Source organism: Crocodylus siamensis, chromosome 4 (genome assembly GCF_052110815.1).
Source record: "Crocodylus siamensis isolate JL-2025a chromosome 4, ASM5211081v1, whole genome shotgun sequence".
Classification (NCBI taxonomy): domain Eukaryota; kingdom Metazoa; phylum Chordata; order Crocodylia; family Crocodylidae; genus Crocodylus; species Crocodylus siamensis.
Genome location: NC_143398.1, coordinates 205792495 through 205811636, shown reverse-complemented (window position 1 = coordinate 205811636; position 19142 = coordinate 205792495). Strand labels below are relative to the sequence as shown.

The 19142-nt window shown below is 47.6% G+C and overlaps 2 protein-coding genes across 2 annotated transcripts in view; both read left to right on the top strand.

Moving 5' to 3' along the window:
• Positions 1-14184, top strand: part of MYO3B (myosin IIIB) — a 357238-nt gene extending 343054 nt beyond the window's left edge. Inside the window, exon 36 of the mRNA XM_090041713.1 lies at positions 13131-14184. The gene's annotated coding sequence lies outside the window, so the exon portion shown is untranslated. The remainder of the gene's footprint in view (positions 1-13130) is intronic.
• Positions 14185-15357: 1173 nt separating this feature from the next.
• Positions 15358-17941, top strand: SP5 (Sp5 transcription factor). Its single transcript, XM_090045491.1, has 2 exons — positions 15358-16020; positions 16418-17941. The coding sequence occupies exons 1-2, from the start codon at positions 15970-15972 to the stop codon at positions 17471-17473; spliced, it is 1107 nt and encodes a 368-aa protein (XP_089901617.1). The 5' UTR covers positions 15358-15969; the 3' UTR covers positions 17474-17941.
• The last annotated feature ends 1201 nt before the right edge of the window (positions 17942-19142 follow it).

The window sequence follows — 19142 nt, the reverse complement described above, 5'->3', positions numbered from 1 at the left end:
TAAAAAGCATGTCTTGTATCTTTGAACAGCACAGTGCTTTTTGCACATTTACATGCTACCCAACTGAGCAGCCACCCCTTCCATTTGACAACGGCTTTGTTCTGCCTACAGGCCTATTATAAGCCCTAGATTGTTTGCCCTTAATAAATTGCAACAATAAGACAGAAACCTCTTTTCAAGTTAGGAGAAATACAACGCATTCACTAGATAGCTAAGTATATGAAGTTTAAGAATGACAACAGAAACAATCTTGTGAATATCATTTGCTCTGCTCCCAGATCGTTTCAGCTAAGATGGTCCAAAAAGAGTGGCTTCTTTCTGTACAGGTAACAAAAGATTAGAGAAAACAATGAGGAAAACAGTTCTGGCTTCTAAGAATGAATTAGTTTGAGGTGACATGTTTTTGTACCATGCTTCCTAATGTAATATTATAGTCTATGGAATGTGACACAGAGAGATTAATTAGGGATGAAACCTAAATAAATATATTCATGGTGGAATTTGTAGCAGAAAAATGTTTGGTTAAAATTAAGTGTGATTTCTGATTACTGAGAAAAAGCAAAGTAAGAATTACTATATAGTGTAAGGGCCTGGACACGTGGCACCTTCACACAAGTGTAGACAAGGTTTAGATTACTCACACTGCAGTCCCTTGAGATTCTTTCAAGGATGCTACACAATGTTAGCATTGATAGGTATGCAAACTTCATTCACAAGATAAACCCAGAGATTTCAAATAAAAATTTATAGTATTAAATACATTCCGACCTGTTGTGGGGTTTCTGAGTTCTTTCCCTAAGAACTGACCCTCCTTCCCAAGGATGCTGAGGTCATTAACATGTGAGCATGTGTGTGCCTGTGTTTTGGGGCCTTCCATGGAACTCACAAGATCTATCCTAGCCTACAAGAGGACATAAGTACCGATACCTCAATCCTACTTTTACAGCAGCTAATGGAGATTCTCCTTCAGTTTTAGTGTATGGTCTTCATACCTATAAACTGGGGAACACCCTTCTCATCAGCACAGAGGTGGAAAGGGAACTTAGAGTCATAGCTGACTAGGTTGAACATGAGCCGCCAATGCGAGGAACCTGTCAGTAAGGCTAACCGCACCTTGTCATGCATCCATGGATGCATCACAAGCAGGTCCAGGGAGGTGATACTCCCCCTCTATGCAGCATTGGTCAGGCCACTGTTGGAGTACTGTGTCCAGTTTTGAGCACCATACTTCAAGAGAGATATGGCTAGCATGGAGAGGGTACAGAGGAGGGCCACTCACATGATCAGGGGGCAGCAGAGCAGGTCCTATGAGGAGAGACTAGAGGGCCTGAACCTATTCAGCCTCCACAAGAGAAGGCTGAGGGGGGATCTGGTGGCCATCTACAAATTCACCAGGGGGGATCGTCAGGGTGTAGGAGATGCCCTGTTCCCCTGGGCACCACACGAGGTAACTAGGAATAACGGCCATAAGTTGATAGACAGCAGGTTCAGGCTAGACATCAGGAGGCATTACTTTATGGTTAGGGCAGCTAGGACCTGGAACCAACTTCCAAGGGAAGTGGTGCTTGCTCCTACCTTGGGGGTCTTTAAGAGGAGGTTGGGTAGACACCTGACTGAGGTCGTATAACCCCAGCATGCACTCCTGCCCAAGGCAGGGGGTCAGACTTGATGATCTGTTTGGGTCCCTTCTGGCCCTAGCTACTATGAAACTATGACTTGCAATCTTAAATAAAAATCTGCTGAACCCAGTACATAAGGATATACTCAGAAGGTTTAACTAGCAAATGTAGTATTTGTATGCCTATATGATCATGGATTGTTACACTAGATATGTAACTGGGCTAGCTTGTATCTTTATTGAGCTTCATGCTTTGATGCATATTTTCATTCAAGCTGGACTCTCCCAAAACTTGTTAGAAGGTCTTTTATTTCAGAGTCTACTTATTACCACACACACAGGAATATATTGTGGCTGCAGTCCTCAAAAGTAGTAAGTAATTTCTGGCCCAGTTTGCAACACCATCATTTTTTTCAGAGAGTTCGTACACCCATCATAAAACCTCTGTATACAGGTAAAATGTATATGGTTTGGCTATATTAGAAAAGCTGTAGTACCTAGATATTCAGAGAGAAAAAACAGTTGCTAGTGCACTTGTTTTATATTCTAGAGACACTTAATTTTTATTTGAAGGCACAAATGTTAAGAACACAAGTATAATGATATAAATTTTTTAATGAAAAGTGGTTATTAGGGTGAAGGTATAAACAAGATGCAGAAACCATAAGTGGGGTCAGCTCTGTGAACTGAGGGAAGATAGGTCTTATCAGCAGCGTAACTACCAGTAAACAACTGAGGCATGAGCTGCAAACGCTAAGTTAAAGGCAATGCCAATGATGGGAGTCAGGGCATTATTAGAGAAGGAGGCAGAGATCAGGTTGGCACTTCTATGCGGGGAGGAGCTGCCAAATTCAGTTTTGTGATGTCATGGTGTGGACAGGATTTGGCGGTACCAAACTGGTGTTTTTCATGGGTGAGTGGCAGCACTGGGGTTTGCTTCTAGGAAACAAACATTACCTGTTACACCCCTGGGTTTTATCTCACTTCTTGATGGAAGGGGGAATCTGAGATCAAAGTCACCATTTGTTTTATTTTGTGCTTTTCCAATTCAAAAGAAAAAGGGTTTGAGATGGTTAACCTCTAAAGGTTACCTAATATTACATTACATAAAATTGCTTTTATGTTAGAATCTAAAATCTTGGGAGTTCCAAGGGTAGAAGCAATTGCTGAGCCTCCTTTGCAAGTACTAAAAAATCTCCCTTGACGCACAGTAAAAAGTAAACATTCTTTCCTCTAACCTTTCAGTACCACAAGATATGAAGAGTTCAAAATCAGGACATTTTACAAAACTGGACAAAGCCCTGTATGCCTGGGGTCTTGAGTCAGTATGAGCTTGGGAGAAATACTAACATTAGGTGGAAAGGAAACATTTCTGGGGTAGTTTGATTCTGAAAGCTAGCAGTTTTTCTACACTGCTGAGAGGTTTGGCTTTTGAAACCCCAGGGAGATGGTTTAGTGAGCAGGTGATGAAATCATAGGTATGTGATAAATTGTATAGGTATGGTACATTTAATTATCACATTCTACTCCAATTTATCACACAGATACCACCTGTTATATCTCCTTCATATTCATGAAAATATTTTAACAAAGAGCATTTACATATGTATGTGGCTTGGGGGTGTAAGAGGTAAATATGTGCGATGGAGTTCATTTCCTTCTTTCAAAAGCTATTCGTTCTAGAGGTAATGAGGGGCTCAGAATTTTTCCCCGTGTGGGATTCACAGTGTTGTATGTACTGAATGACACCTGGATCCCTTCATATAAGGCTGGTCAAAAGATATCATCCTGATATCAAAAGATCAAAGGAGATTAAAACGTATCACTTTATATTTGCTAGTTAAAGCAGGAAAACAAATTCAAACAGACGTAGAATGCCTAGTTATACACGCTATTATGTATGCCATGTCTCAAGAATTCTAGATGCTTTTACATGCAGTAAAATACAAAGTCCCTATCCCAGCAAAACGGAATCATTGAAAAGGTGGGACCAACTAATTTTTATTAAAATTAATGAACGTTTGAATTGTGGACAAAATAATCAATAAGCAGACCCTGGGCTCACAAAATATGTTTAACCAAGTATAGTCTTGTACCACCCCAAGCAGTGGTACAAGTTTGCTCCCAGGATCTTGTGAATCTCCACTGGACCATTTGTATGCCTCATGCAGCCTGCAAATTATGATGTGAAGCTGGGCTGAAACTCATTGCATGTAGAGACACCGCTGAACAGCTGTCAGATGGTAATGATTCTCTATCCCTTATGAGCTGATCTGAATTGAAACTTGTGGCCAGATTATGAAAAGCCCCGGATGAAAAGCTCTGGCTGTGACTTACGTCATAAGACAGGAACATTTGAGGAAACAAATTAAAAATGGTTAGGCTGTAAAGTAACAAGGGAAATATTAAATGCCTAAAAACTGTTGACACGGAATTAAGGTTGCTTGGCCATTCTAGAACAATGAGTTCAGCTAAACCTCTGAAAATGGGAAGTAAAGAATTATGAAAAGTCTTAAATTTCTGAAAACTAGGATGTACAGAATTGCATCTCTGTGCAACCTTACCTCTGCCCCCTGCCTTGGAGCTGGCCATAGCTGCTGGGAATTATTTGTATGCACTTCAATTGCATCCATTGTATTACACATAGTTAAACTGAATGGTGGAGGGAATAGCTGAAGAAGCCTGGCAGAATATACCTAATTGTATATTACACTGTACTCTGACTTCTCCCTCGTTACACACTTTCACCAAGGCCAGGAGACAATTGTGTACCACTAGTGCCACAGCCCAGGGAACTCAGAACTGATATGAGGCAGACTGGATCCCTCCAGGTACTCTTTCATTTGATCACTCATATAGGAGTGATTAGGGACAGGAGCTTGGACCAACAGATGTACCTAATAAAAGCTGATAAAAGATGGAAGGGGTTATAAAATTTAGCTAGGGCCAGGTTGTTTTTCTAAAATAAGCTCAGTGGCTGAATGTAAGGCAAGTGTAGGCAACTCCTGTGCAGTACACTCCACCTACACACAACTTTTGCCTTAGCTAAACAAGCTCTAAGGCTATCATATTCTGCATTTTCTACAAGGGCAGAGTGGAAGTGTGTGTGATGGACATGTTGGGACATTGTTCAAAGGGGGCCAAATCAAGGTTGTATTTATTGATGTGCACCTTGATTCTGTATTTCCTGTTTTCAGAAGTTTAAGCTTGCATTACCTAATATCTTATTTCCTGGGTTTCAGAGTTTGTTTAACTGAACTCAGCATTTCGTGAGAATATTAGGTCTCACCAGACAACCTGAATCCTTACTAGTGACATTTTGGGCCATGCACTTTCCTTGGCTTTTAAAAAAAATGATTTTCAGCACCTCTCTGTACCCCAGCATCTCCATTTCCTACCCTACTGTCCATAGCTTTTTGGCAGTGAGTACTCTGCAAAACAGCATGTACTGCTTTATCTTAGCCCCTTAACTGCTCCTGCACCATTTCCATCTCCCATCTCTCAGCTTGTCCAGTACAGCCTAATTCCCTCTCATCAGCTGTCCTTCTCATAGAAAGGTAGATGTCAGCCTGGAAACATCAAATTTCTAGGTTGAAGATCTGGAGAGAGCATTTAGGAGCAGTGCTAGCATAAAGTAAATGGAGTCAAAATAGAAGGAGATTTGTGCATTGTGGGGGAGCACAGAAGATATGATGGTCAAGGATTGTTATCCAGCACTTAAAATACCTTGGCTTCCTGGTCAGTCACAGATTTCCTGTGTGACCTGCAGCTGAATACATAAAAAACCAGGTCATCCTCAGATACTAAAGTGATCAGGAACATTTAAATAGAATTGATTGATGGACAAAACTGAAGCATTCCCAACAAGTCCCAATTCTTAGCTCTAACCCCCTTATTTTGTTCTGCACTCCTCCTGCACTGTTCCAAGACTCCCATTCATTGTTGTGCCCATATTCCCCCAAGAAACTCAGACTCCGCTCCCACTGCTTCAGTTCCTCCAAAAATGTTCATTCACCAGGGCCATTGCTCAGATCCTCCTTATGTTCATGCACACCACACACACACACACACACACACACACACACAAACACTGAGACCTCTATTTCATTTCACATGTCCCCACAGCTGTGCACATGAGTTCTATCCCTTTTCTGGCCGTGCCATGACACCTGGGAACCCCTGAAACTTTGAGGAATAATGTTAGGGCAGTGGTCGAGCTGTGAACATTGCCCATACCACATGGGAGTAGAAGGGAACAAACCAATGGAGATGCTGACCCACTAGCACAAATATGGGTTTACCATAAAGAGAAGAGGTTTTACATATCAATGTATGGCATAGGAAGCTCAGAGAGGTGTGAAGTGGCCCATTCCTTTCAGAATGAGAACACCCCATGGAGATGTATACTTCCTAAAACAGTTGCTCTGAAATGTATGGACTTTTCAATTCATCTCAGTGGGTGTTTTCATCACCCCTATCCCAGTGTCGGAGCTCATGAACCTCTTTGTGCCCTTTCTGTGCTCCTCCCCACAGTCAGCATGGTTTGCCTGGAACCTTTTCTGAACATGCCCACTCCTAGTTCACACAGCTGAGAGTTAGAGAGATGAACTCAAATATTCCCAACAGAGGGTTTGGGCAATCCTAAACACACAGGAAGGGGAGTGCTGTTCCCCCAGAGGGACAGGGCCCTCTATTTCCTGATTTGAGCATGAACTACATTAACTGCAGCTAAGATGGGAGTTTGTTAATACAGCAAGGAAGTGCTGTCTGCCCACCTATCATGCCCCATTCCTTACTAGGGATTCTGGTTTATTGCCTGTGCAATTAACTGCATTCCCTGCCTACTACAGCTCTTCCCATCTAGTGCTGTCATGCTGTGTGGTGCTTCACTGTGTGCACTGCAAAAATGTTGCTGCATCCCTCCTTATATGTATAACACATATATACACATCCATATACACACAAACACACACACATATAGAGTGCCATTTTTAATGTGCAAAAGAGAATACTGTTTAGCTAAGGATAATCTGATTGGAAAGACAACAGAAAACAGAGGAAGTGGCTAGTTTTATAGACACTGTGATCAGAATCCCTGCTAAGGTTGTAAAGTACAGAGCTGCAACTGAATTGGTGACCAACCAGGCATATGGTATCTAAATTAACAGAGAGCATAGCATCTCCCAGTAGGAGGTCATCAGGGTATCAAAAAGCTGAGGCAGAAAGTTCCCTTTGTCTCTCCCTACATTAAGCTCCTGAGATAAGGTAATGCTATACTAATATGGAAAACTAGATAAAACTGTAAATGTACTGTTTTCTCTTGGGTCTCTGCTGTACAATTTAATAGACGGAGCTGGAAACATTGTTAGAATCAGTTTCTCTGTTGCGGCAGTTTAGGAAAAATGATCCCAAATCTCACTGTGTGCATTTCTAAACCTCTGATTTAAAAGGGTCTTGTGATTACTCTGTTCTCTTATAAACATAGTTTTACTTCTAGAATACAAATTATCTTTTTCTTAATTTAGAACCAAGTAAATGAGAACAGTCAAGAGAAATCCATAAATCAACTGATAACTATATCTCATTAAAAAGAATCGTTGGCACTATAGAATAGCTTCCTTCTGAATCACTCAGTGTGCCAAGTATACTTGCTATGTAGCAATGAAGGTGAAAAAGACAGTGACTCATGAGATCTTTTCTCTGTTTTTATTGAGGCAACATTCCCAGTAACTTTAGTAGGGATTTCAGCTGAGAACGTCATTGTTTTGAAATGTTGATTAAAATAAGAATATTTATTAAGTTTAGCTAATGACTCTTAAATAAGTGCATAATGCTACCCCATATTCTCCTCTCCATCCTATTAAATTAAGATAAATGATATTGTGGTAAATGGTAAGTGAGTAATGATAAGGTAAATGATACAGTGGTTGAGAGACTAGCCTTACCTCCCAGGAGTTTTGTTAGAGTTAGTTAATGTTTGTGCAGCACTTTAAAGATGAAAGGTACAATACTAGTTCTCAGTGTTTAATATATAGAGAGAGGGAGAAAGAGAGTTATGTATTCAAAAACATAATTTTAAAAATTACTGTTTTGGTAAATTGAATACTTACTTCACAATGCTTGTGTATTGAGACATTCCATGTGACATTGAATGAACATACATTCTGTATCAAGAGATAGAAAAAACACAGTATCTCTTAAAAGACTAGAAGGAAGCAGCAGCCTTAAAAAAACAGAGATGTTACTGTCCAGTGAACAGAGGAGTATAATTCTTCCAGGAATATAGCTGATATTTCACAAAGGGTTTGTCAGATTCCTAAAGTGAGGGGACTGGGGATGAACAAGGGGACCAGTACCAGTATTTATTAAATCTCTGATTACTAACTACTCAAATAGTAGTAACCACGTGTCCTTATATTATGGCTAATGCCAGTGACCACACCTGAAAATTATTTGACAGCTACAGTACCCATATACTGAGCACTGGTTTTCTGGAAGCATCTGGGTATGTGGCATGCTTCCTGGCTGGCTTTTTACGGCCTCTTGGCTGGCTGCATTGCTGGATGTTCCTGCAGCTGTGCGGTTGATATGGGGTCATAGTACTGATGGGTTCTTTTGTTTTCTTAAATGGCTCTGACTCTCATATAATTGTGAACAACTGGTGCATTTTTGCTTTTTTAAATTCCTGTTTAAAAAATTCTTAATTCCCTGTATATTGACTGATTGATTGATACATAAAGGAACATGCTAATTTTAAAATTACCTTTTAAGATGCACCATATTCAGGTTCATGATTGGCTTTCACTAATATATGTTTGTGTGTGCGTGCCCACAGAAATGCATGTGCATACATAAATACATACTATACATTTAAGTATAAGGTCCAAAATATAGGCTACCTGTAAGAAGTATGTGTGTGTAATTACATATATATTATGTATTTTATATGTAGGTTCCAAAAACATCCTATATGGAAAGTGTGTATCCCTTCAAATGATGTTGCTTTATTACAAAGACAATAGTTCCTTCCAAACACACAAACAGATATAGATAGGGATCTAGATGTGTATGGATTTGCATACAGTTGCTGAATAAATCCAAGTTTTTCTGCATCCCACTTGCTTGTTCTGTCCTTCACAATTCTGCTGCTAGGTTTTTAGTTTCTTTTTCCATGGCTGAAGTAATATAGCTCTTGTATTTTGCATGAAATAGTATGGGCTTGGTATATGCTCTTGTTCAGCAATCTTTAAAAAAACCAGCTACTTGGAAAAACAGTTCTATTAAAAAACATTGTCATTAGAACAAATTTAATTTATGCTATCGCAAAGCAGTCTATAATTATAACAGCACTTCATTAGCTGTTAACAATTATACATTTTGTGTCTGAATAATTGATTCAGTCAAATTGATAAAGTTTGACAACCATATGATCAGCCTAATATTAACATTTGGATCGATCGTGTGTTATTTCAGTTTAAAGTTTATACTGTTTGAAGTTTTGCCACAGCATAGACAGATGTGTCACTTGTCAATAAATTTACTAAGTAACTAAAACTAATTACCATGCAGATCCAGTTTTTAGATCTCACATTCACTGTCTAGTTAAGAAGACATAAATAACCACATAATCACCCTTTGATTACATGGTGAATAATTTCACTGTAAGAAGACGGTGGGTGTATGTTTATCTGTACGCATAAAATAAAATGATCCCAATAAATCTTCCCCAAACTAATATATGCAGTTAATTTTTTTTAATAACCAAATATTTTCCAAACCATTTGGAGAAGTAGGAGCATACAGTGGGTCCTCTCACTTATTCTCCAGAGTCTCAGTTTTCATCCTGTAAGTTTCTAGCTGTCTATAGAGGCAAAGAAAATCTTTAAAATGTAATGAGTATAATGGCTGCCGCAAGGTGTACCAAAGACAGAAACAGAGTTTCCAGAGAGTTTGAAACAATCGCTTTGAAACAAGAACTGACCCATGCTTTTCAGGGAGAGTTAACCTGAATGTCAGGGATGATATTTATAATGTCAATATCTTTAACTGTTTCACTGCTCATCATGACATGGAAGAAAGGAGAGGAAGTGTATAGTGGAAATCTATGCCAAGGCAGAGGAAGGAGAGAGAAGGCATAGGAGACCAGTTGGGAATTGTGCTGAAAGATGAATATATTAAAATGATATTTTGTCCTATAACAACATATGGCAAGGCTGCCACCAGTGTACAGTTGTTTTTTCAGCTTTGAAAGTATGAGAAAACCTTCATTAATCTGTTTGAAATCCAAACCGAGATTGGGAAATGTTATAGCAAGTTTCAAAATCCTAAATCTCCCTGATGTGTCTGGAAGATCCTGCGTAGAACCTCCACACAGGGTAGAGTTATTCCAGAATAGTTTACTCTGCAGTCAATGACCATGAGTAGATAAAGCCAAGCAGCAGTGATTAACTTGCATCTTATACCTTAGGGCTGTTCAGAGACAATGCCAATGCCCATGTCAATACCCCTAATGGCTCCTACTCACTGTCCTTGAATGGCAAATGAGCCAGTTTGAAGAAGTTGAGGCAAATTTGAGATTATATCTGTACTTACCTGGTTCCCCTAGCGGAGGTGCTGTAGGTCCTGCTGGGGGAGCAGATACCCTCACAACACGCACACACTTGTGAGCATCTGACAGATCTGCATGGCTCCCAAAACGTACCATGGGAAAGTACCAGCTCCTGAAGGAGTCATTGAAGCTTGCAGAAGGCATAGAAGTATCTGCTAGAATGGCAGCAGAAGCCCTTCACTGCAAAGCAATAATATAACTGTACCCACAGAAAAGGGGGCTTACTGCTGCAGAGGAGCACTGATACATTCAAAATGTAGATACATTCAAAGTTATTCACGCAGAACATTATAGACACTAGGTCATAGTCGTAGTAGTTGTAGTTTATTTACAGCTTTCACCAAAACAGTAGAACAAAATGAACAATTAAAAATGTGTTTAATAAAACTAAATTGATATAATTAATAATTTTTACTGAAAACTTACAGTAAGTGATTCATTCTACCAGTTTACACTAAATTAAAGCAGAACGTAAGAGTGTGATGATGTAAAATAAAAGATAAAATGAAGCAGTGGACAGTAAAATAGAACAGGAGAACTCTGGCTTTGGACTTTATTCTTTGTTCAGGTAATGCAAAAATACCTGAGAAATATAGGATGGATTCCAAAATATTAGAAAGAAGCCAGATTGATTTTTCCTCATTAGCCCAGTATTTAAAATTTCCCACTGAGTGATCCATTTCCCCCTTATTTCTTCCAAGAGCAAATGAACATAAATAATGATTTGTCACCTAATTCTTCCCACAGCAGCATTTTCTGTCCGAATATGGGATCCAACACTTCCTGCCCCTGACAACTGCAGATCACATTAGCATGAACCTCAGTCTAGTAATGGCCTCTTGTTGTTTGTAGTTTTGTACCACAGACAGGTAGGTTCTAGGCCAAAGAAGTGTTTGTTAATCTTAAAAAAAGGGAAGGTTCAAGATAGTCTCACTGCCAGCGTATCTGTCTGTATGCTAGCATCTTTCATTCTGAAGTTTGAATCTTGTTTGAAAAATAAGGGAAATCTTGAGTCAGTGGTTCTCAGTACATTTCCCAGGCCATTTGTCTAGAGAAGAATATAGGTGGTATTTAACCATTCAAACAAGGGTTTGTAGACAACGTAAGTGAGAACCAAACTTGAGGGATTCACATAGACACCAAAAGATTTGGGTTAACTAGTACTGTAAATGTAAATCGGCTAATACTGTCCCTGTGACTTAGGAAGAAAGCCTACTTAATTTAGCTTTCAGTGAAACTGAGATTTAAATGAGACTAAAAATGAATGAAAATTGCTTATTGTTACAAGATGCTTTCCTCTCTAAAGCTTTGTTCCAACTACTAAACAAAGAAATATTTTGTTTAAAAGTTTTGGCCACAATCATTGGTCACAGAATCCTGGAAATACAGATCCTGAAACTAAGTGGACTTGTACTTAGCAACAAGTGGATTGCTAAGTGGTTGGTGAACACTTGGTAGTGTGCATAAGTGCTGAACAAGAATGGAAGTATGGTGAAATTCCTCCGAGAGATAAGGGGAAGAGGCCTGCCACATGTTCACCCCCACAAAGAGGGGCAGGCACGTTGTGATTGTTGAACAGAGCTATCACTGCAGAAGCTTATTTTCTCTTCTACTTCATGCAAACCGCTGGGACAATCTGATCCCACATTTTTAATGGACTGAGAGATTCTCATGCTTAAACAACCTGACTGAATGTTTCAAGGGAAGGATAGTGAGTTAATGACTGCATTGTTTTAAAAAACAGCACTTCAAATCTTTAGCCAAATAAGGCCTAAAGCTTTTTAATTTTCTCCTGGAGGGCTGTTTGGCAGTTTATGGGATAAGAGAAGGTGTTTTTAGGATCATTCCTCATAGAGGGGTCATGTAGTTAAAACCCCTATGCCCAAGTTATTCCCCCTTTTGTCAGTCTTTGTGCAGAGCTCAGGGGCTGAATGAGGATGGAAACTGGAGCCCATTGCAGTCCTTGCTGAGAGGTTCTTGCTCCAGAACAAGACTGAGGGATGGTAGGAAGCTAGCACTGCTGGGAGTTATGTTGTATGGTCTCGGGTTGCTCTCAAGAGTTAGTCTATTAAAAAAGGCCTAATCACGGCTTCCATCAGGTTCAGTCCTCCAAGCAGGATTTTTGACCGTTACTCTAGAAGCAGGACCAGGGGATCTGTTATCCTGAGGGGCAGCCTGTGCTCTGGACATGTTCCCAGCTACTCGGGGACACCTAGGGTCTGCCAGGCAAGGGGGTAGTTTTCCTGGGGAAGGCCTGAGAGGTGCAAGCCTGGGGCAGGGTGTTAACAGGGAAGGGGGGAGAGGGTCTCTCCCTGCCACTAGCTGGGCGTTCAAGGCTGAGAGAGCAGCTTCTCCGGAGGCACGCAGCCCTGTGGGGTCAGGGAGTGAAAGAGCAACTGCTTTCTGCGCCGTGAAGGTTTCCCTGCAGCCACAGGCCCAGCAAACCTCGGAGGGGAAAGCGGAGGCTCTCACGTTGCAGCGGGGGAGCAGCCTTGCCGGGCGCAGAGGGGTCTCCTCCGCGCCGCAGCCTGCAAACAATAGGAGCTTTCTGCCTCGGCAGGACTTCAAAGGGCTGCCGAGGGAGCGCTCGGCCCGAGACTTTGTCGGCGACGGCGGAGGAGATCCGCAGATGTCCCCGCTACCTTTTTGTGCTGTTATCGCAGCTCGGGCGCCGGGAGCCCCGAGCGCCTCTAACAAAAGCGGGAACACGGTGCAAGACAGATGTGGGAAACGCGAGCGCTGCAGACAGGGCCCCAGAGGCCTTTGTGGAGCCGGGCGTTGGCGGGGCGGCTCCTGGAGTCCCGGCCTGCCGTCGGGGCGCTGGCGCTGTGGGCCGGGCCGGGCGGGGGCGCGGGGAGGCGGGCGGGTGTCACGGCCGCGCTACCCCTCTCCTCTCTTCCGCAGGTCGCCTTGGGACGACGCGTGAAGCCACAGAGACCCGTCCCGGAGGCCCCTCGGCTGCCGCGGCGGCGGCGTTCCCGCGCCCGGGGACCTCTCGGCTGAGCCCGGCCTCAGCCCCGCTGCTTCCGAGCCAGCCTAGTGCTTGTGAGAGGGATCGCGGGCTCCTGTCCAAGTTTCACGTTTCATCTTTGTGGCCAAAAGAAGGGAAAAAAACCCCCAAAGTTTCCCTCCGCTGCTGTTTGCTCGTGAGCTTTGTAGCGCAGATGACAACTGCTGGAATTGCCCCTGCCCCTCCCACCTTCGCGCCTCTCTCCGCCGCCGGGATCCCGTGCGCGCCCGCCTCTTCCCAGCCTGCTTCCCGCATTGTCCCTGATCTTTGATGTCTCTTTACTTTACATTAGGATGTAGCAGCAGCCCGTTTCTCCGGAAAATGGGGCTTTGCGTAACGGAGTTGACATTTGGCCTTGCTACCTGTATCTCCCGATAAGTGAAACAAATTTCTAAAATAAATATTGTACTTTGATCTCTCAGCCCTGCATTTTTCATGGCAGCTCTGAGCACCGCTTCATTAAGAATACATTTCAGGAGAGAGACACGGCCCGAGCCCGAACGCTAATTATTTGTACAGAAATGATCGTTGCCCGGCGGCGGGTGCGGAGGGGAGCGCCTGCGGCGCAAGGGAGCGGACCGCCCGGCGGCCGCGCTGGATGCTCCGCATCTCAGGGGAATTCATCTGTTTCAAGGGGTGGGAGGTGAAAGTGCTGTACAACTCATTGCCACTTCCTTTCTGAACGGTGCTGTTCAGAAGTCGCCCGAACCACAGGTAGAATTCACCTGCGGGCGGAAATCTGGGTAGAAAGCGGCCGGGGCATGTTGCGGGACCCGCAGACCCCGAGGTGCGGGGCAGTCCCGCGAGCTTGGCCTCCCGCGTGGCCCGAGGCTGGGTTCTCCGCTGAGGCTCACGCTGGCGTTTCTCCCCGCGGCTTGCCTGGAGGAGGCGGCCTGCGCTTGTCGCAGCGCCCAGGGGCAGAGGGCGGCCCGGCTCCCTGCGGGCACGTCCTGGGCCCGGGCGGGCGGCCTCGTTGCCAAGGTCCCGGGGCTGCACAGGGACACCGCCACCCCCTCGCTTCCCCTCCGTCGGGGCGAGCTGAGGAGAGCAGGAGCCGAGCGCCCTCGAGCCTGAGCCGGGCGCCCACGTGGCAGCTGCCAGCGGCTCGTCCCGCCCGGGCAGACACGCTGCGGCCACCGCCTCTGTGCCTCGGCTGAAGCAGCCACGAGCCCCCGGGCCGGGCCGGCGTCCCCCGCGCCTCCGGCCCAGGCCTCAACCCGGAGCCGTGGGAGAGGACTTGGCACTTTAATCCCTTCAAAGCCCCGGCCTCATTCAAGCCCCGCGCCGCTCGGAAGCCGGCGGAGCCGGGCCGGGGCTGCCCCTGCGGGAAGGCCGCATAAAGATCTCTGTGTGCTGGCCTGCAAAAAGGCTTCACGGGCGATGCGAGCACAACTGAGGCCGGCGACGCCTGGGGTGATCGAGTTACCTGAGGAGACAGGGGCAGAGGCAGGAGCTGCCCACGAAAGTTTCCCCCCACCCCTTGAGAGGTCTGAGGACGCCCCGCGTTCAGCCAGGCGCGTTGTATCCGCGGGGCGGCACCGGATCGGCCGCGGCGGGACTGGGGCCTCCCGCTCGGAGCCGGCGGGAGGGAAGTGAGGAGTTTCCCCCACGGCGTTGCCCGCTCCGGAGCCGCGTCGCCAGCCTGCCCTGCCCTGCCCGGAGCCGCGCGCTCAGCCCCGCAGCCCACGAGCAGCTGCTGCTGCCTGACTCGCAGCCTCGGGCTTCTTCAGTGCAAGCGCTTCCACCCACCCCCGCCCTCCCGGGGAGCAGGAAACTTTCCTGCTTCTCCCGTCGCCTTCTGCTTCCCGAGTGCCCGTGCGGGCGCCCACAGCCGCGACCCCCTCTCGGCTCGGCCCCGCTGGCTCCGGCCGGGGGGAGGGGGGCACGGGAACCGCGCGGTTCTTTGCCTAGGCTCCTGCAGGGGCTTCTCCTCAGCTTTGCCCGCAGGGAGCCCGCCCCCCACCCCCGCACGCACGCGGACACACGCATGCACGCGCGCACACAACTCTTGGGGAAGTTTTGCGCTCGGGATTCACCAGCCCCGCTCAGGTGAACTTGCGGCGTTTCCACTAACGCCCCTTCCAGCCATCACACGCTAAGAGCGGGATCCGGAGGCAGATTTCTCCGGAGATAACAAAGACACATTGTCACTTTAGGGCTCTGCTACAAATCCTTAATTGCAACAAAAAAAAGATGGGGGAGGGGATCCAGTCTCGAGCATCCAATGCGAGGGTCTCCAGGCGGTAAGGGGGCCTTTGATCAAGAAAATCCAATTATTTGTGTATATACATTTCCCACATAGTGATTACTTCATTAATTGTCCCGCCTTTATCTCCTCCCTTCCCATCCCCCCTAATAATCAGTTCTTTTATCCAGACCAACAAACACACCATAGGAGCTTTGTGGATTCAAAGGATTTGCTTTCGCTTCTGAAAGAGCCGCTATTCTTTGATGATTGGGTAGCGGCAAACTTCAAAGCCATAAATCTTCCCTCTGACTGGCTGGCGGCCCAGCAAAGTCCTTATCAAATTCTTGGAGGTGATCCTGGTGCCGTCAGACAGTCCGCGGAGATCGCGCGGCGCGGGGGCGGGGGCGGCCGGGCTCGGAGGCAGGAGATCAGAGGGAAGGCGAGAGAGAAGGAAGCTGGGCAGCTCCTCGTCTTCCCCTCGGCGTCGGCGCCTCCATGCCTCTGCGCTGCCCCGGGGCCCTCCCCTTGCTCCGGGAGCAGTAGCCATGGCCGCGGTGGCCGTGCTCCGCAACGACTCCCTGCAGGCTTTCCTCCAGGTTCGTGGCCGCGGACGGGGGCGGCTTACGCGGGCTGCCGGCACCCCCGGGGGTCGGGACGGCCCCGGCGCGGGGCAGCTGCGAGCGGGCGAGAGAAACCCGCCGGGCCTGCAAACTTCCCGCGCGGGCCGGGGGCACTCGCGGGCTCGGCGGGGCGCGCCAAGGGGAGCTCCGGCGCGGCGGCCCCGCGGAAGTCGCTCGGGGCTCCGCGGGCCGCCGCTGTCTCGGCCAAGTTTGGCGCCCGCGCGCGGAGCCGGGAGGCCGCCGGCGCCCCGGGGCGCTCCCACGCCCGCAGACTTGGCGGGGCGGCGCCGCACGTGCGGGGCGGGGCGGGCTGGGGCGGGCCGGGGGCACGGCCTGGGAGGGCTACTAACCTTGTCGCCCTCCCTCCGCGCAGGACCGCACCCCCAGCGCCTCCCCGGACTTGGCCAAGCACTCGCCCCTGGCTCTCCTGGCCGCCACCTGTAGCCGCATCGGCCAGCCGGGCGCAGCCCCGTCGGATTTCCTGCAGGTCTCGTACGACGCGACGCTGGGCTCCCCCTCCAGGATCTTCCACCCGTGGGGCAGCGAGATGCCGGCGCACTCCCCGGGGGCGCTGCCCCCGCCGCACCCCAGCCTGGGGCTCACGCCGCAGAAGAGCCACCTGCAGTCCTCCTTCGGGGGCGCCCACGAGCTGCCCCTCACGCCCCCGGCCGACCCCTCCTACCCCTACGAGTTCTCCCCGGTCAAGATGCTGCCCTCCTCCATGGCCGCCCTGCCGCCCAGCTGCCCCCCCGCCTACGTGCCCTACGCCGCCCAGGCCGCCCTGCCGCCCGGCTACTCCAACCTGCTGCCCCCCGCGCAGCCCTGCCGGCAGCTGTCGCCCAACCCGGCGCCCGAGGACATCCCGTGGTGGAGCATCCAGCAGGCAGGGGCGCCGGGCGGCTGCGGCCACCGCTTCCCGGCCGCGGCCGCCGCGCTGCAGCGCAGCCTGGTGCTGGGCCACTCGGACTTCGCGCAGTACCAGACGCAGATCGCCGCCCTGCTGCAGACCAAGTCTCCCCTGGCGGCCACGGCCAGGAGGTGCCGCCGCTGCCGCTGCCCCAACTGCCAGGCGGCCGCGGGCAGCGCCCCCGAGGCGGAGCCGGGCAAGAAGAAGCAGCACGTCTGCCACATCCCGGGCTGCGGCAAGGTGTACGGCAAGACGTCGCACCTGAAGGCGCACCTGCGCTGGCACACGGGCGAGCGGCCCTTCGTCTGCAACTGGCTCTTCTGCGGCAAGAGCTTCACGCGCTCCGACGAGCTGCAGCGGCACCTGCGGACTCACACGGGCGAGAAGCGCTTCGTGTGCCCGGAGTGCGGCAAGCGCTTCATGCGCAGCGACCACCTGGCCAAGCACGTGAAGACCCACCAGAACAAGAAGCTCAAGGCGGCGGGCGACGCCGTCAAGCGGGAGGAGCAGCGCGGGCTGTGACCTGGGGCAGCCCCTGCTGCGGGCGGGCTGGAGGAGGAGCCGCCCCGTGACTGCGCCCCGCCGCGGCTCCGCGGACCGCAGGCCCCGGGCAGCCCCCGTCCGCTCCCGGGCCTGGCCTGGGACAAGTGCCCGGGGCGCCCCGCAGGTGCAGGACAGACGTGGGCGGCCCTGGCTGTGCCTGGGGGCTCCGAGCGGCCGCTGCCCGGCCCCGGGCCGCCATCTCTGGACAGGGGCTCGTGTCACCGCTGACAATGGGCGAACCGGAGCAGCAGTGGTCCTCTGGGGACCCGCGTCTTTCAGGGCCAGAGACCCAACTTTTATGTACAGGTTATTTAATAGTTTGGTTTGAATACAAGTGGGTTGTTTTTTTTTTTCTTGTCCTTGGCTCCATGCGGGGGCTCCAGCATGAGATGTTTCTGTAAAGCGACCCGCAACTGCAGCGTGAAAATAAATACATTAACACTGGGGTCACGTTGGGAAGATCCCACTGAGTCGGTCTCATTTGATCTTTTCTTCCTCCCGAAAGCTTTACAAAACGCCCCAGTTTGAAGAACTGTTTTCTCGTTTATTTAGTCTGAGCAAACTCCTCGGCCACATTTATTTGGTAACCTCCAGTTGTTGCAATAGCGTGAGCCACAAGCTGTTCCCCACATTTCATGCTCTCAGATTGCTTTGCCAAGGCAAGGCAAAGTTTTCTAAGCATCTCGTCAGGAAAAAAATACTGTGAGTAGCAGGACTGGAAGGAAGACCAGTTTCAGCTGAGTCCACTCCCAGTCCAGATGATGAGGATTAGTTACTCCAAATGTAACAGTAAACTTTAATTTAACAGGGGTGGGGATCCACAGGACCAGCAGTTGAGACCTATGCTATGCTTTGCAAACAGTCCTTTAGAAGCCTGATCTGGTTGAGGCTGATCCTGTGCTGAATATATATTTTTGGCAGACAAGTGATGGGCATAGAAGAGGAACAAGCATAACTGGCATCTTTTCAAAGGTCAGAAGCTATGAACTATATTCTGAATCTAAGGAAGGTGAGAATAGTTAAATACCCCATTTTTACATTAAAAGAAATGCATAGTGGTATGATACAGTGGGTGAACTTTATCTAGGCATTTCCTGGATTTTGTTTATGTCACAACAGGAGGATAAAATGCTTTCTGTATAAGAATTTCCTCTTGTTTAACCCTTGCTCTTATTTTAGAAGCAGGGTATAGACAGCGCTTATTTGCTTGCCCAGGATGCCAAAATGGCTGTCACTGTCCTGAATAACCAAGCTCTAGGAATAGTTTCACACGCTGTTTCACAGTTTAAAATAACATTTACCCAATAAACTAAGCATTATTTAAAGCATATTAGTACTCATCATGCACCTATATAGGTACATAATCTTGGCAAAATATATTTAAAAAATAGTTACTGTATTTTTAAATGAAATGGAAAGGTATTATAAAAATCAAACCAACCAGACACTTCATTAATCCCTCACCAAAATTCACTCTTTAAAATAGGGAATACAAAACAAAAGAATTGTTTTTATACCCAGTAAACTTTCTCAACTACTTATTAAAATAGTGAAGTTGAAGGTTCTTTTTCTGATTTGGTAGACACTTATATTTATATTGTATTTTCAGTGTCAAACTTTAGTCTGTTTGCCATGGAACTTTTAACCA

What these genes read in the sequence shown, in the direction of transcription:
- SP5 (XM_090045491.1), top strand. Translation starts at nt 15,970, where the DNA reads ATGGCCGCGGTGGCCGTGCTCCGCAACGACTCCCTGCAGGCTTTCCTC. An exon ending in CCCTGCAGGCTTTCCTCCAG is followed by an intron (nt 16,021 to 16,417) that starts GTTCGTGGCCGC and finishes CCCTCCGCGCAG; the next exon opens with GACCGCACCCCCAGCGCCTC.